Genomic DNA, 16363 nt, shown 5'->3' on the forward strand with positions numbered 1-16363 from the left:
GGGTATTACTGTTTTACACGGGTTAAAAATTGTTAAACAGGCTGATCCTTATTATAGAAAGCTTCCGGGGAAGGTAGTGCTGCCCTCCCAGCAGATGTTCTAAAACTGTTGATCCTCCCCCGCCCCCTTTTTTTCATAAGGAGGATTTGGGGAACATGCTATAGGCAGTGTGTTGGTGTCTTAGTGACAAAAGCTAGATTTCTGTCTGCAGATTTCATTAAGGTTAGCTTTTAGCCTGTGCCCTCATCATGTGCCACAGATTTAATTTTGGATTAGCAAGTGCTAATCCACATGGAAATGCTCTCTATGATCCACATATGTTTAGCAACCTGATTACATTTTTAAATGTACCTTTTAACTCCTCTTGTTATCCTTAATTCTAAGAGATGTGAACAGATTAATAATATTTGTGTCTTTCCTGGTCAGTTTAACTTCTAACCAGGTAGTCTATGGAAAGCCTAGTCCCCCAAGGCAAGCCCAGAGAATCTAGAAATCTCTTGATCTCGCCTCAACTTTTAGGACAGGCCTTTTGTATTCACCATTCTCACGAATTAAAGGACTTGACTAACTTGAGATACAGATAGTAAAACGTCTCCCTAAAAGGTTAATTATTCATTTCAGGGTACTCTTCGGAGATGTTTTAAGCCAGTGCTGCATCTGATGGGGGCAGGGAGGGTAAAAGCCATCCCCAAATGGGGCTTAGCACCCGGAGATGCCTCCAGTTGAGCTAACAAATCTCCGAAGTGGGAATAGTCAGTTTTCCCTCCACAGGGCCTCGGCGTGTGAGGGAAGGAGGGGGATGGGCAGGGGGCCATCAGGGGAAAAGTCTCCGGCCTTTCCACGTCTCTCAACACCATCCCTCCCCCCACCCGCCTCCTCTTTCCCCGAATCCTAAACAAGCGGGCGGGAGAGGGGCCCCGGGGGATGGCCGGACCTCGAGGCTTGGCCTTTGTGGCTCTGTCTTCGACGGTGGCGGGCAGGCAGGGGGGCGGGGCCGCGGCCGGAGACCCTCAGCCGGGGCTTGACCCCCAGGTGCATTGTCCGGCGGGGCCCGCCCCCTTCCCGCGGGGCAGCGACAGGGCCGCCACTGACCCCCTCCTGCCGTCTCCATCCGCCGGCCGCACCGACCTCGCGGTCCCCAGACCAGGGGCCAGATGTAGAAAGTAGTCCCAGGCCGGCAGCGGCGGCGCTGTCCACTCCGCCGCCCCCGCCCCCTCCAGCCACCGCCTCACTCCGCCCCCAGGCCGGACTCTCGGGTCCCCCCCCCGCCCCCCCGCCTCCCGCGAGCGGGTGTCCGTGCGCCGGCTTCGCCGAGACCACAGACACCCGCCGCCGGCCGCGCAGTGCCACGCCACGCCGGACCCCGAGCGGGAAGCCAGGCTGCGCGCGTCCAGCCGCGGCGCGGGGAGAGCCCGGAGGCGGGGGCCGGCAGGAGGACAGCGGCTGCAGGGCGGCCGGGGAGCATGCCCGCGCAGCCCAGCTGAATGGCGCCTTCTCTGCGACCCCTCGCCGGGCTGCGACCGCCAGGGATGCTGCGCCGCGCGCTCCTGCTCCTGCTGCTCCTCGGCTCCGGTCCAGGTGGGAGCGCTTTCTTTTGCGTGTCTCTGCGCCTGTGGGGTTGGAGCAGGCGCGAGTGGGCTGGGGAAAGAGGAAACCGGGGCGGGGGGTGGGGGGTGTTGGGGGAGCGGCGGGGTCCTCCGCGGTGCGCTGACCACCGGATCCTGCCCGCTCCCTGCAGCCAGTCGGGAGCCCCTGTTGGAGGCGCGGGGGGCGCGCGGGCAGAGCTGTGGGCGACTCTCCTGGCACACGCCCCTCCTCGCAGCGCTCCCTGAGCCGCAGGCTGCAGGGCCGTGGCGCCCGCTGTCCACTCATCCCCCTTTCTCCTCGCGCCATTGTCCGGGCTCCGGCCGCGTCCCAGCGTCCGCTACCAGCCGCAGTTCCGCGCCGCCCGCCCGGGCCGCGGCGCACGTGGCTTTATTTATATTGTTTCCTTAGTGGCAGCCTTGCCACGCAGGGGGCGCCGCGGTTTCTCGCGGCTTCCTCTTTTTGCAGTGGGGTTTCCTCCACGTTTTAGGGCTAGGGGAAAAAATGGGTGAACTCAGCGTCCAGGTCAGCGCCCCGAGTGCCCCCATTTTCCAGGATCCAGATCAAGAGAGGAGGAGACAGGAGGGGTGGAATTGGAAAGACAAGAGGGTTGGAAGGTGCGTGGCTGATTTCTGCTCTGGAGGGGAGGAAGGTATTTAAAGAGTTCCCCCCCACACACACACCCCACCCCTTGTAGCCAGGTGTTTTGGGGCAGGGCCTGAAGTGTGTACGAACGTGAAGATTCCTCCAAACTCCAGGTTAGCCTTGTGCAAACTTGGATGAACTAATTTTTCTCGTTTGTGTCTGTGTTGGTTTACCCTCAAAGAGATAAAAATGTAAAGTGGATGTGGTGGTTGCAGGAGACCGGGAGGAGAGATGTTCAGGAGAACGGGTACAGGTTACAACCCCCCCCCCCCCCCCGACTTTCCTCTTCTCTGGACGAATTAGTTTTTGTTAACACGAAAAAAGGATCAAAGTCAGATGTGACTCGGAAACACAATGGGCGCCTTCCGGAGCGGTCCTCGAAGCGCTGGGCTGTTAGGGTTGCTCGAGTAATCCCAGGCATACGTTAGAGGTCCGCAGCCGTAGCGTGGGAGCGTGACTAGTGTGTAAGTTTCCCGAGGACCTGCCTTGATGAGAAACAGATCAATCCCGGGAATTTGTAATCATGGATTCAGAACATCAGAAGGAAGATTGAATGTCCCAAAACTCCTAACACTCCCCAAGCAATATGCCAGACTTTAGCTGGCCTTTGCACCGAATGCAAGAGGTGACAGGGTATTAGGTGGTCATTGCATGCCTTCTGGCAGGGACAGTGTGTATGCTTAGGATGAAGCCTTTCCTCTTCTCATAAAAATGTGTATTGGTTGATTAAGCAATCTCCTATCCCTGTTAGACTGTTAGGACCAATTAGTCACGCACTTTTTTCCAGCAGTTGGTGGTTCTAGAAAGAAAGAAAGAAAGAAAGAATAAAAAGAAATAAAAGTTTTCTAATCCGATCACCCCCTGAGTACAATCACCAAGAGTTACCAATATTTCAAAGTTGACCGTCCATTAAATACCTACCTTACTCTGCAGATAGTAAGTAAATGGTTCTCTTTCAAGGAGAGGAGATAGAGTCTTTGCTGTAAAAGGACAGATATAAAGATGCAAACTTGTAATTTGTCACAAAAGTTAAACGTACTTCCCAAAGGAGTAGGTGCCAGGGGGTCCAAAACACTTCAAGGGACAAAGAAATAAACTTGCTTGTTCACAGAGTTGGAGTTTTGCTAATGATTTCTTGTAAAATTAGACTTTTACGACTTACTCTGTTCAAGATCTTTTTGACAAGCTTGTAAAAGTAGCAAACAGCTTGTGCTTTCCTGATGATTTTGATACTCTAGCAAGGAACTTGAGAACACGATTCTTACAAGGCAGAGAAGATCATGAAATCTTCCCTATGCTTTTAGAGTGGATGTAAAAGGTGATTTTCTGATTTGTCGAAAAGGTTTGCTGAAGCTTAGATTGGTTTATTAAGGTATTTATAAGGTAACTAATGTGGTTTGTTAAACTTTGTCATGTTACACCCTGCATACGTGCGTTACCATTGTGTGTTAAGAAATGATTTTATACCTATAATTCTGGATATGCCCCCCCCCCCTTTTTCCTTATAGGAGTGTGGTGCTTTAGTGAACTGTTTTTTATAAAAGAACCACAGGATGTAACTGTCACAAGAAAGGACCCAGTCGTTTTAGATTGCCAGGCTCATGGAGAAGTTCCCATTAAGGTCACATGGTTGAAAAATGGAGCAAAAGTGTCTGAAAATAAACGGATCCAGGTCCTGTCTAACGGCTCGTTATACATCAGTGAAGTGGAAGGCAAGCGAGGAGAGCAGTCTGATGAAGGATTTTATCAGTGCTTGGCAGTGAACAAATATGGAGCCATTCTTAGTCAAAAAGCACATCTTACTTTGTCAAGTAAGTATTTAAATTCTTCGTTGTTTGACACTTTTCATGGCTACATTTTGATGATATTTTTGATACACTATGTGCTAACCCTGAAAATCACACAAACATTAACAATTACCTGGAGTAGTAGTTGATGCTAACTAAAGCATGCAGAAAAATTTGAGAAAAAATAAATAAATTTGGATGAGTGATTAAGAACAAAAGTCAGGTTAGGTTTAGAACACCTAAGTCTGTAGAAGTGGCTTTATATAAATTTAAGTGTTTGACATTATGGAAGAGTTGGTTGTAAAAGTTTGGCTAAAACAGCAAAAGTTCTAAAATCTCATCTTTCGTAAATTAATAATTAAAATTTAAAAATCACAAGCAAATCTTCCTGCTTCGTAGATGGCCTTTGAGTGCTAAATCTTTCTTAAAGCCCAACCTTCCATTTCTCCGAGTGCTTTAAGATCACTCATGTTGCTTTTTAATTGTAGAGAGGGCATTGGCCAGTAATGTTCAAGCCTTTGAAGTATTCCTAGTCTTTTTCTGCTGGGAAAGAAAGAGGTTAAGGCCATTTCCATATTATGCTTAATGGATTTAAACCAGATCTTGCCCCCTTTATTCCAGTTGTCATAAAGTTTGCTGTCTAATGATTTCCTTTGTATGAACAACCCCATCAGATCAGCCATTTGTCCAAGTGATCCAGTGGTTGGTGTCTGACCTGATATGTTGGGTGTAAAGATGGGCGTAGGATAGACGGGGATCTCCTTGTTCCCACTGAGGCTTTCCACCTTCTCAGGGGATCTAACATGCAGCACTCAAAATGACAATAGGCAGTGTAAATCTTAAAATAACAACTGTATCTTAAAAACAGTTTTTACAGGCATCCTAGCTACATTCTTTTGTTGATCCACAAAAGATAGATTTTTGTGCTACACCAACAAATTGATCATTTACAGGATGAACAATAGGAAGAGGGAGCTCTTAAGATAAAAACTTAATCTTAAGGAACTAGTTTCTTCAGGGCCTACACAGTTGAAATTTAGGGAGGTATTGGCAGGGGTTTTCTAGGTGACTCACTATGCCATAATAGTGTATGGCAATGTATATGCTACCGTTGTATTAGTATTTATTTTACTTGTGCAATAATGATTAACTGTAGAAAATAAGTTGCAAGCAAGTATGTTTATATTGAAATATGTTAGAAAAGTAGAAGAGTTTCTAATTTTAGCCCCTCCCCAGAGTAGCAAAAAGCTCAGAATTTCTGATAAACTTTCTCTTTTTTTTTCCATAATCAGTGGCCAGTAATCATTTTGTTGTTGAGTGATGTTTTTTTCTGTACTGTGCTGTTTTCAGGACAATGTGCTTTTTATGCTTATGTTTGGTTGATTTAATTTTTGTGTAACATAAAGTTGTTCTATTGAGTTGTAAATTTTTCGCCTTTTCAGTGTTGTGGAAAATGTTTCATCCCCAGGAGCTGTAGCTTGTATTTCTTTCCTGGAGAGGAGAGGAACAGGATAGAAAGGTGGAGGGAGGCAGATGGGCCTTGAAATGATGAAGCATTTATCATGACCACACACTATTTCCAGGACCTCCTTAGAAGCCTGACAAAAAAAAAATTCTAGGGCACCGAGAAGTACCTTGAACACACACACAGCTTTGAAGTCTGAATAGCATAGTGAGTGTTATTAACAGTGAAACAAATTTAGTGCTGGCTTTTTGAGCATCTTTTGATTTTTGTAACTTTGTAAAAAATAATGGATAATAAATATTAGATGTGAATCATTTTGAAAGCTGTTGTAGTGAGGTTGTTTTCATATAACGAATAGGGGAAAAAAACCTTTCTAGTGAAACTATGTAGAACTTTGCTTTGCTGTTAAATGTCAACTGTAGTCAGTTACAGGGACCACACTTCATAGGCACACATTTTATTTAACTCTGCGGAGGTATTTTGCTAGGACATTGCATTCAGTATTACAGATTTAAAATTAATGCATGCATAGTGGTTTTAGATTTCCCTTTAGAAATTTGAGACTTCTTAGAGATTCTGAATTCACAAAGTTAGTTTTGATATTTAAGAAGCAATGTCCAATGATGTGGGCTCAAATGACTTTATCCTATGTTCAGAGTAAAGACGTTATACATATTAAACAGGAAGAGGATAGGCATTAAATGGACATTCTGTTTTGCTTTTTTTTTTTTTAAGCTAGTTCTCCTAGTTATTGATAGCAGCAGGGTGCAAGTGTGTTCTTTTTATTTTCTAATCAAAGATTTGTCAGCAAAGCATATCTTTTGCCTCAGAAGTGTAATAATATAGCGTCTGAAACTCTAAAACTTTAATCTGCACAAGTTTAGATTTTTAACACACGGGCAATCAAGTCTTGGTTTCTAAACTTAGGAACTAGAAGCTGAAAGTTGCACTCTAGGCAAGAATTCCATTATTCATGTGTAAATTAGGAATTCACAGGGTTAAAAGGTTAGAAACTGGCCAGGATGAGGTTTACCCTTGTGATAAAGAGCAGATGACCCTCATTCATTGGCCAAAGCTTTCATGTAGCTCTTCTGCAAAGTTAGTTATTGCCATGAATTGTTCTTGAGGAATGCAGAAATTCAAATGTGAACAGGCCTTTCCTTAAGTGTCACTATGGAGCCTTATCTCCCAAGCACATCAGAGCTGGCTGCAGGGACAAGGTTCCTCCCCAAAGGCCTGGAGGCTTGCTTTCCTGTTGTGCATCCAAGCACAAAAGAATTTGTCTAACTTAGTTTTTCTAAGGCATCCCATTTTTAAAGGAAAGTATAGGGTTAAAGTAATATTTAGGTTTTTTAAAAAGATAATCCTTTTTATGGATAGGCATTTTAGCTGTTTTACATTTTCATGAAATTAGAATAGAAAGGGGAATGTGTGGGAGGCCCTTTTTCTGGTTGTATGCAAAGCAAGAACAGAGGATTAAGCGGTTTCCTATAAATTTCAGTGTTTTTAGCTTTTGGCAAATCGAATTTTCACTTTCACGGGTGCTAAATCTTCACTCTAAATAACTTAATTTAAATATTTTAGTAGTAAGAAATAATCTGTGGGCATTTTGATGTTTCTTGCATTCTTAACATTAAAGTAAGATAAATTTCATAGGAAAGCATTAGTGTTGTAAAATGGTCTCATATTTCAACAAGTTTAAATGAAGATAAGAGAAGAGACATTTGAGAGAAGTAAAGGAGGAGGCGGGTTGTGTTCTGTGATGTGTAAAAGACTGGCTGTAAGCTAGTGATTGAACAGGAAGCTAGTTGTTTATTTCCTTTCCATAAAAGGTGGAAATTGAAGTCTTTGGATAGAGGGAAAGAGAACATAAAGCTGGTTTATATTTCTTAGGTATTTCAGGACTGTTCACATGGGTGAAAATTTTTAAAGTGAGTATTTGTAGCTGGAAGACCATAGTATTGTAACTTTATGGTTTTTTTTTTTTTAATTTTGAGGTTAGTTTTGGCATCTACAAAGTTGGGGTGGAGGAGGGGGAAGATGGTCTGTTTCTACACCTTTATATGGCAATAGTGATTTCTTTTAAAAGGATGTAGTTTGTTTTCCATGGATAAAATGTTTATCACTTCAATTTAAATGGAGATGACCTTGAGAGGTTTTTTGGTGTTGTTCTTGTTAGATTAATGAAAAACTGTTCTATGAGTGTGATTTCTGTTTTGAAGAGTAATACATAAATTATAACCCAAAGTTGATTTTGAAATGAGTTCAGACATATTGAGAACATTTAATGATTCACATTTAAAAAAAAAAAAAAAAGGTGGGTGGTTGAAAAGAGAAAGATAAGCACTGGGAGAGTGTTAGCCTACATTTTAGATTTTATTAATGATCAGGAACCCAAGATGAAGCTTTTTGCTACATTGTTACTTTTTATTGAGATTTGTAGGTGCTGTAAAGGGTAGAGCTTCTCTTACATGTGTGCAATTCACTTCAAGCTCTAATTCAAGAGTAGTAGCAAAAGTAAAGGTCATTTGATTTCAGAAAAATAAGACAGAACTGAGGTATTGAGAGAGACCAATCTACCAACACTGTAGGTAAGGTTTACATGATGCTTTCTGGGATCCGAGGTCTTTAAAGAGAAGCGGTGATAGTTCAGAAGTGTATGTTTAACTTAAAATTTGACCATCTTAAAATTGCTTCAAACAGAGAAAAGCACATAGAGTTCTACAGGCTTATATACGATGACACTTAGTTCTTTAAGTCTGTCTACCTAAAAGGTTTATCAGGTACCTGATTATCTCTGGGTAATGGAACCAGTTTTTCCCACTTTGCACTTGATTAGTGAGGATCATTTCTCATCTTCAGAAACCTGTAACACTATCTCACTGTTCAAAGTTGTTGGATTTAAAATTTTATAACCAAGCAGGATCCATTAAGGGGTATAATTATGATTTGCTTTAAGATGTATATAAGTTTGTTTATTTTATTTCTGTCCAGCCTCTTAATGGAATTTTGCAAGGGCATTTGGTATGCCCTCTTTTGTCAGCTATCTCTGATTATTCTAAAGAAAGGGTCTCACTCTCAGCTGTTGTTTGCCAAGGGATTTGTTGTCATTGCTCCTGAATTTAACAGCTGGGCCTATTGATGGAGTCCAAAGCAATTTAAAAGAACACCAAAAAACCAAAGAACAACAACAAAAAAACAAAATACAAAAAACAACCAAATCTTTTAAGCAAGGTGTTAGGTTGAAGGAGTATTTCAATTAATAAATAAATGTATTTGAGGTTACTTTTTGGAAAAGCCTAGCCTAGCTACAATTTTGAGAGGTGATTTTTGTCTCTCATAGGCAGATTTGCTCACTTAGGATTGATTACTTTCAGCTTTTAAATTGGCATTTTCTGTGCTCACTTTGGCAGCACATATACTAAATTGGCATTTTCTATTTATATGAAAAATAATAATGCTGGACATTTTGTTGAGGATCATACTTGAATTTTAAGAACAGCTGTGGTTATGGAGATGTTTTAAGAGAAAACTTAAAAATTGTACCCCAGCTTAAGTTTTCAGTTTCAGTCAAGACTATTTTAATACTTCTGATTGTCCAGACTCTTTAGTAAAGCATTTTTTTAAATCATCATTTTAATTTGGTAAATAAGAGAGTAAGAAGAAGACACAGTTGTGATCACTGAACAATAAATATTGGCAGTTGCCTTAACATGATAGTCTGCACATAGCAGTCTCACAGCCAGCAGTTGCAAAAAAGGTAAAAATGTACTAACTTACCTTCAGTGGCTGTAATTCTGTAGCCAAGTGAATCGCTCCAGGGATATGTATTGCAGAGAATAAAGGTGTCATCCTCGCAAAGGTCTCTGACACTAATCTGACAAATACTTTCCTGACTTTTACATTCCTTTTTTCTTTTTTTCACCTCTGGTTCTCAGAAACTGCTTTTGATGAGCTTTAAAAGCAAAATTCTTATAGGCTGAGCAAAAGGCATGACTTAAAAATGTTTATTCTTTCAGTTTCTGGAGGGTTTGCCCTTTATGCATGTTTGTGTGTATTTGTGTGTGTATATGTATGTATGTATTGCTTTAGCATTTGTGATTGGATTAATCAAGTGACTATTGGAGAATACAATCATTATCAGGGTTCTGGTTTCAAACTTGTATCCTCACTGGGCTTATTTCTAAGGGACTGATGGAAGGGAAATTTTCTTTTAAAGATTCACTTTATGAAATAGTAAATCCCAGTTTACAATAGTGTGATCGTTTTTGTGTGTGTGTTTTTAATGATGCTGCTTTATATAGACTACTTTCTCTAAATCATATTCTTTTGGAGTGATCCTCCACAATGGCCTTTGTATTTTTTTGTGGTCTTTTTGGTACTACTCAAAATGGATCTTTCACTCCACCAACCTTAAAAAACAATAACAACAAAAAAGATACTGTATTTCCTGTGGATTGCATTTCTCAGGGTTTCTCAGCTTTGGTGCGATTGACATTTGGGGCTAGGTAATTCTTCATTGCGGAAGCTGCCTTACGCAATGTAGGATGTACATCAGCATCCCTGGTCTGTGCATACCAGATGCCAGCAGCACCCCTTCCCAGTTGTGAAAACCAAAAAACGCGTTGTGGGAAGCAAAACCACCCCTGGTTGAGAACTACTGATGTTTCTGACAGAGGTGGAAAACTTTCCAAGTGATACTGGGCCATTACTTATTTTAATGGTGTCTGTTTTATGCTTGATAATCTACTTTTTTGGGCTGTTAACAGCGCTAAATTTATTGATTGAAGAAGTAGTTACTATTTTTAAGTATTGTGAAGGAAGCTTGATTAAGAAAAATGTGTTTGGGTCATTTTTTGTCTGAGTGTGAGTGATGTCGTCTCTCCATTCCTTATTCACACAAGGTACATTTAAGCCTGCTATTAAGACTTCACTCTTCTATAGGTCCATTCATTTTGATTGTAGTATTTAGATCCTTTCTTGAGGATATCTAGTCAAAGAGTAAATGCAAATTGTAGTGAACCCTGTTTATTCAGTGCATTTTATTTTCAATGTGCTGGGCATGGTAGTTGAAAAAATACGATAAATCTCCATGTGTGGTAAATATTAAAAAAACATCTTTTGTGATGATCTGCATGGACACAAGTAAAACTGTATGAGGTTAACAGCCCAGAGAATAACATTTGCTGTGTGGTAGGTGGTTCTTTGAGTGAATGGTTAACAGAAGTCTTTTCAGCTGACTCAACAGTACCAGAGACTGACTTTGGGCAGAAACAATTTAACTTTCTCTAGATAATGATGTAAAGATGGTAGTGTCTTGAGAGGGAATCAAGGGTAAGTAAAAGGAAAATTATTAGACACTATAGTATGTTAACTAGCACACAGAAAGTTGCAGGCAATTTTTGAGTGGTTATTATGAAGTACTTGTTTTAGATTACTTAATAGCAGTGGGTGGGGATTTCATACTCTGCCTCTTTCTCAAAGTATCACTCTTTGTGTTTGGCTTTCATTTTGGTTAGCTATTTATGCTAGTTAATATTGCTGTATGCAGTTGGTCAGCTGTAGGGCCAGTAGCCACTGGTTGCCCAAGTGGCCATTGAGGTGGATGAAGGAGGGAGCATAATCTTTTCATGAGTGGCTCTAGTGCTGAGCAAGGATGGCTGAACATTAGCTTTGTGTGTTCTACTCCAAAAAAAGTGCTTGGAGTGAACAAATCATCAGTTCAAATTAGAAGAGAAAAATGCACATTCCCTTATGTTTAAGGAAAATAATATTCATGTCAAAATAGAATTTTGGTGTTCTTCAGTTCTTGTTTTCTTATTCTTGTAGTCATTTCATAAAGAAACTATGAAGTTGACAGGTGCCAATAACTTGTAAATATTCTTAATGCTGCTATAGATTTGAAATGAACCAAGCAAGCTTGGTTCTAACTATTTTTTTAATATTTATGTACTTATTTTTGAGAGAGAGAAAATCCCAAGCAGGCTCCATGCTATCAGTGCAGAGCGTGCCGCAGGGCTCAATCCCACAAACCGTGAGATCATGACCTGAGCTGAAATCAAGAGTCAGATGCTTAACTGACTACCCACCCAAGTGTCCCCCTGCTGCTATATTTTTCAGTTCAGTTGCTCAGAGCAGTGGTGGAAAAGCAGAAGGACAAAAGACCAAAGAACCAATCATTTATTTCTTCTCCATTGCTGGTGACTTATATGACTGTAGACAAACCACTTAATCATTCTGATCCCTACCTGTCTATATGTAAAACTGGGTAGTTGGGAGAAAAAAAGGAGGGGGGGATGGATGTTGAGCAACACAGTACTCTTATTTTTTTAATTTGGTTATTGTAATTCTAAGTAAATGGCCAATAAATTATATTTTTTACAAGACTGAGACCAGTCATACGTTGTAAGAGAATGATTTAAGTCATTGAGAGAAAATTAAAACAGCTTGACCATTATTTAACTTAGTACTTTTAAGAATTCATAGTCTTGCCATGAATCATAGGGGAATCTGTTTTGGTGGGTGGGGGGAGTCTTAAACCAATACTGATTCATTTGAATTAATACTATTTTTAAGTACTATTTTTAATAGTACTATTTTTAAGTACTATTTTTAAGTATTTATTTTATAGAAAAATAAGTTACTTTGGCAGTGGGCAGTTCAGAATAGTTGAGCCCTTTGAAGGTTGGCATAGTATATGAAAGATGTAACTTCACAAATGTGTCTGGTTTTGCTAACAATTAATAGTGTATTCTGATATTTATTGACTCTGTTTTAAAAAAAATAGTGCTAGTTTCATCTTAACAGCATTGCTAGTATATTAGTGTTTTAGTAGAAATAGATTATGCTGCCTCCTCCCACCCACCACCAATTCCTATTAAGAATGATAAGGTTTAATTTTTCCCCCAGCCTTCATACTGAGTTAGCTTGAGTCCCTCTGATTGGATTTAAAGTAACTCCAATTAAAATATTGACCTCAAAGTGAACACATAATAAGAAAAAAATGCTTTGATGTTGGTATTGCTGTTTTGGTATTTCTTTTTAAGAGAGAGATGACAACTTTTTAAAAATAATTTTAACAGTTAAATATATTTACTGGTTTTTAAAAATAAAGCTCATTTTTTATGTGTTCAAGAAACATATGCTTAACATATGTTTTGTATGTTAAATAAAGCTCATTTTTATATGTTCCATGCTGTCCTAGTAATACTTTTATCATAATTTTACTTGAGGGATCAACCTCAGTAAAGCAGCAAGATTACCAAAAAGTTTCACCAGAATATTATTAAAGTTATCCCAGTGATGGAATACGATTTCTTCAAAACCTGCAAGGATCTTTACCTGGATGATTTGCCACATTTTTAGAAATCTGTGATAATATATGAAAGGTAGTATACCAGTAGGAGAAACTTGGTGAAATTTAAGTTTAATTTTCAGTCCACCAGATGTCTGCTTGGAAGCTATGATATTTAGGGAGAGAATTTTACTGCTTAGGAAATGGTACACTGAGAAATTACAAGTGAATCCACAGTTGGTCAGTAGAGAAGTGACTGATTTCTTATACTAGAATTGACTCTTCTCAGGACAAAAAGAAGCTGACAATCAGAAGTTTTGCCCTGTTAAACAATTTTCAGAAGGGAATGACATTTTTAAAAAATGGAACGAAAGACCAAGAGAAAGTACATTATTATTTTTCTACTGATTTCCAAACTTTTAAAGACTTGTTAAGATACTGGCCATGAGCATTTTGAAGAGATAAGATTTTCTGAAACCTATAGTCAGTAGAAAGTCCTTGCTCCCTAATTTGTCTTGCGGTATCATTTAGCGTTCCTTCAACATGAGTTAAGATCAAACTTGTAGTCATAGAAATTTCTGTTTTCGCCAATAAGGATTATTGGAAGGAGTACCTTGCCCAGGGGTACAGATGCTAGATCTGGGACCAGAGCTCAGGTTTGCTTAGAGTCTAGTCATGAATTTGCAGTGTTTAAGTTAAAGATTTTTCTGGGACCCCTGTGTGGCTCAGTTGGTTAAGTGTTCCGACTTTGGCTCAGGTCATGATCTCATGGATCATGGGTTTGAGCCCTGTGTCGGGCTCTGTGCTGACAGCTCAGAGCCTGGAGCCTGCTTTGGATAATGTGTCTCCCTCTCTCTCTCTCCCCTCTCCTGTTCTTGCTCTGTCTCTCAAAAATAAGTAAACATTTTTAAAAAATTTTATCCTATGTATTATGTGGAAATGTATCCTTCTATATTCAAATATATTTCATCTAGTCTGGAATATAGAAAAGAGAATGGTAATGGAACTGACCCTGAGATTAAAGACACTTCTTTAATTTCTTAATATTTATTTTGAAAGTATGACTTTGGGGTGCCTGGATGGCTTAGTTGGTGAAGTGTTCAACTCTTGGTTTAGGCTCAGGTCTTTATCTTGTGGTTCATGAGATCCAGCTCTATCTGGCTCTGTGTTGACAGCATGGGGCCTGCTTGAGATACTCTCTCTCCCCTTGTCTCTCTGCCCCTCCCCTGCTCACACTCTTTTGTGCTTGTGTATCCTCTTTCTCTCAAAAATAAATAAATAAACTTTTTTTTTTAAGTATGACTGAAAAAAACAAAGTATGACTTGGGGTGCCCGAACGGCTGAGTCATTTGAGCATTTGACTTCTGCTTAGATCAAGATCTCTTGGTTCCTGAGTTTGAGCTCCCCCATTGGGCTCACTGCTGTCGTGCAGAGCCCGTTGTGGATCCTCTGCCCCCCTCTCTCTCTGCCTCTCCCCTGCTCACACACCACACTCTCTCTCTCAAAAAAAGAAAAGTATGACTATCAATGCACAACTCACCCTTTACTACTGTATTTGTATAAGGTTTTGTTGTTGATGGTGATGTAGTAAATAGGCAATTTTGAAATAAAATCACTAATGTGTTTCTATTTAAAATGTCCTGTAACGCTTCATGGAATTTCTTTTCCTGTGTATAACCTCAGTGCAGTGAGATTGACTTCCAGTCCTTTTAGAAGTTTGGCAGTTGTTGATATACTTGTACAAATGGAAGTTTGAGCTAAAGCAGTGGTTTTCAATGTATTTTTAAATAACCTCCAATGGAGTGAGGCTCTTTCATAGTCAAAAGGTTGAGATTTGGGGTGTCTGGGTGGCTCAATTGGTTAAGTATCTGACTTTTGATTTCAGCTCAGGTCATGATCTCATGGTTTGTGAGATCCAGCCCTGATTTGCGCTCTGTGCTGACAGTGTGGAGCCTACTTGGGATTCTCTCTCTCCTTCTCTTCTCTCTCTCTCTCTCCCCTGCTCTCTGTGTCTCTCACACACACACTCCCTCTCTCTCAAAATAAATAAACACTTAAAAAAGAAAAAAAAGGTTGAGATTTAAATAAATGGTTGATTATGTGTCATTATTATTATCTCCTGGAAAGATGGGCATAGTGATAGCCTATGTGTAGCATGGAAATTTTTTTAGTAGCAGTTTTATTGAGCTAGAATGCATAGATCACACATTTCATCTTTTGAAAGTGTTTATTATTCTTTGGGTTTTATGCATCTATCACCACCGTCTAATTCAAGAATATATTCATCACCCCAAAAAGAAACCCCACACCTCCCAGTTGTCCCTTCACCTACACCCTGGAACCACTAATCTAATTTCTCTCTCTGGGTTTGCCTATTCTGGATGTATCATAAAAATAGAATTGTACAGTTTGTGGAGTTTTGTGTCTGGTTTCTTTCACTTAGCATAATATTTTCAAGGTTCATCCATGTTGTAGCATGTATCAGTACTTCATTTTCATGGTTGAATAAGATTCCATTGTATGATGCACCGCATTATATTAGTCTAGTCATCTGTTGATGAACAATTGGATTGTTCCTTCTTTTAGCTCTTGTAAGGAATTCTGCAGTGAACATGGGCATACAATTATCTGAGTCCCTGTTTTCACTTCTTTTGGGCATATGCCTAGGAGTGGAATTGCTAGATTATATGGTAATTCTACATTTAACCTTTTGGGGAGCCACCTAACAGTTTTCCATAGTCCCTGCACCATTTTATATTCCCACCACTAATGTGCAAGGGATTTAGTTTTTCCATGGCCTCACCAATACTTGTTATTTTCCTTATTATTATTATTATCATTATCCTATAGTAAATGTGAAGTGTTATCTCATTGTGGCTTTGATTTGCGTTTCACTAATGACTAGTGATCTTTTCGTGTATTTATTGGCCATTTGTAAATTTTTTTTTGGAGAAGTATCTACTGCCCTTTTTTAAAAGTAGGTTGTTGATTTTTTGTTGTTGGGTTGTAGTAGTTTTTGTTTGTTTGTTTTACATATTCTGGATATTAAACCCTTATCACTTTTATGATTTGCAAATATTTTCTCCAATTCTGTATTTTGTCATTTCACTTTTTTGATCACTTTCTGGTTAATGTCCTTTGATGCACAAAGTTTTTAATTTTTATTAAATCCAATTTATTTTTTCTTTGTTGCTTGTGCTTTGTTATACCCAAGAATCCATTGCCAAATCCAGTGGTAGGAATCCAACTTCACACTTTTGCATGTGGAAATCCAGTTGTCCCAGCACTGTTCACTGAAGAGACTATCCATCCCTTGTTTTTATTATTATTTTTTTATTAAGAGAGCACAAGCAAGGGAAAGGGGCAGAAGGAGAGAGAGAGAATCTTAAGCAGGCTCCATGCTCAGCACAAAGCTGGATGCAGAGCTCGATCCCATGACCCATGAGATCACGACCCAAGCAGAAATCAAGAGTTGGCCACTTAACCGACTGCATGACCCAGGCATCCCTATTCATTCCTTATTGAATGGACTTGGCACCTTTGTTGAAATCTATTAGCCACAGACATGTAGGATTTATTTCTGGACTC

At 40.0% G+C, this 16363-nt stretch overlaps 1 protein-coding gene across 1 annotated transcript in view; it reads left to right on the plus strand.

Annotated features, from left to right (window-relative positions):
• Positions 1-1279: 1279 nt before the first annotated feature.
• The window catches only part of PRTG (protogenin), a 127181-nt gene continuing 112097 nt past the window's right edge, over positions 1280-16363 (plus strand). The window contains exons 1-2 of the mRNA XM_027067310.2: positions 1280-1578; positions 3738-4040. Of these exons, the coding sequence (XP_026923111.1) occupies positions 1485-1578; positions 3738-4040 (397 nt within the window). The 5' untranslated portion in view covers positions 1280-1484. The remainder of the gene's footprint in view (positions 1579-3737; positions 4041-16363) is intronic.

Source organism: Acinonyx jubatus, chromosome B3, assembly GCF_027475565.1.
Source record: "Acinonyx jubatus isolate Ajub_Pintada_27869175 chromosome B3, VMU_Ajub_asm_v1.0, whole genome shotgun sequence".
NCBI classification, from domain to species: Eukaryota; Metazoa; Chordata; class Mammalia; order Carnivora; family Felidae; genus Acinonyx; species Acinonyx jubatus.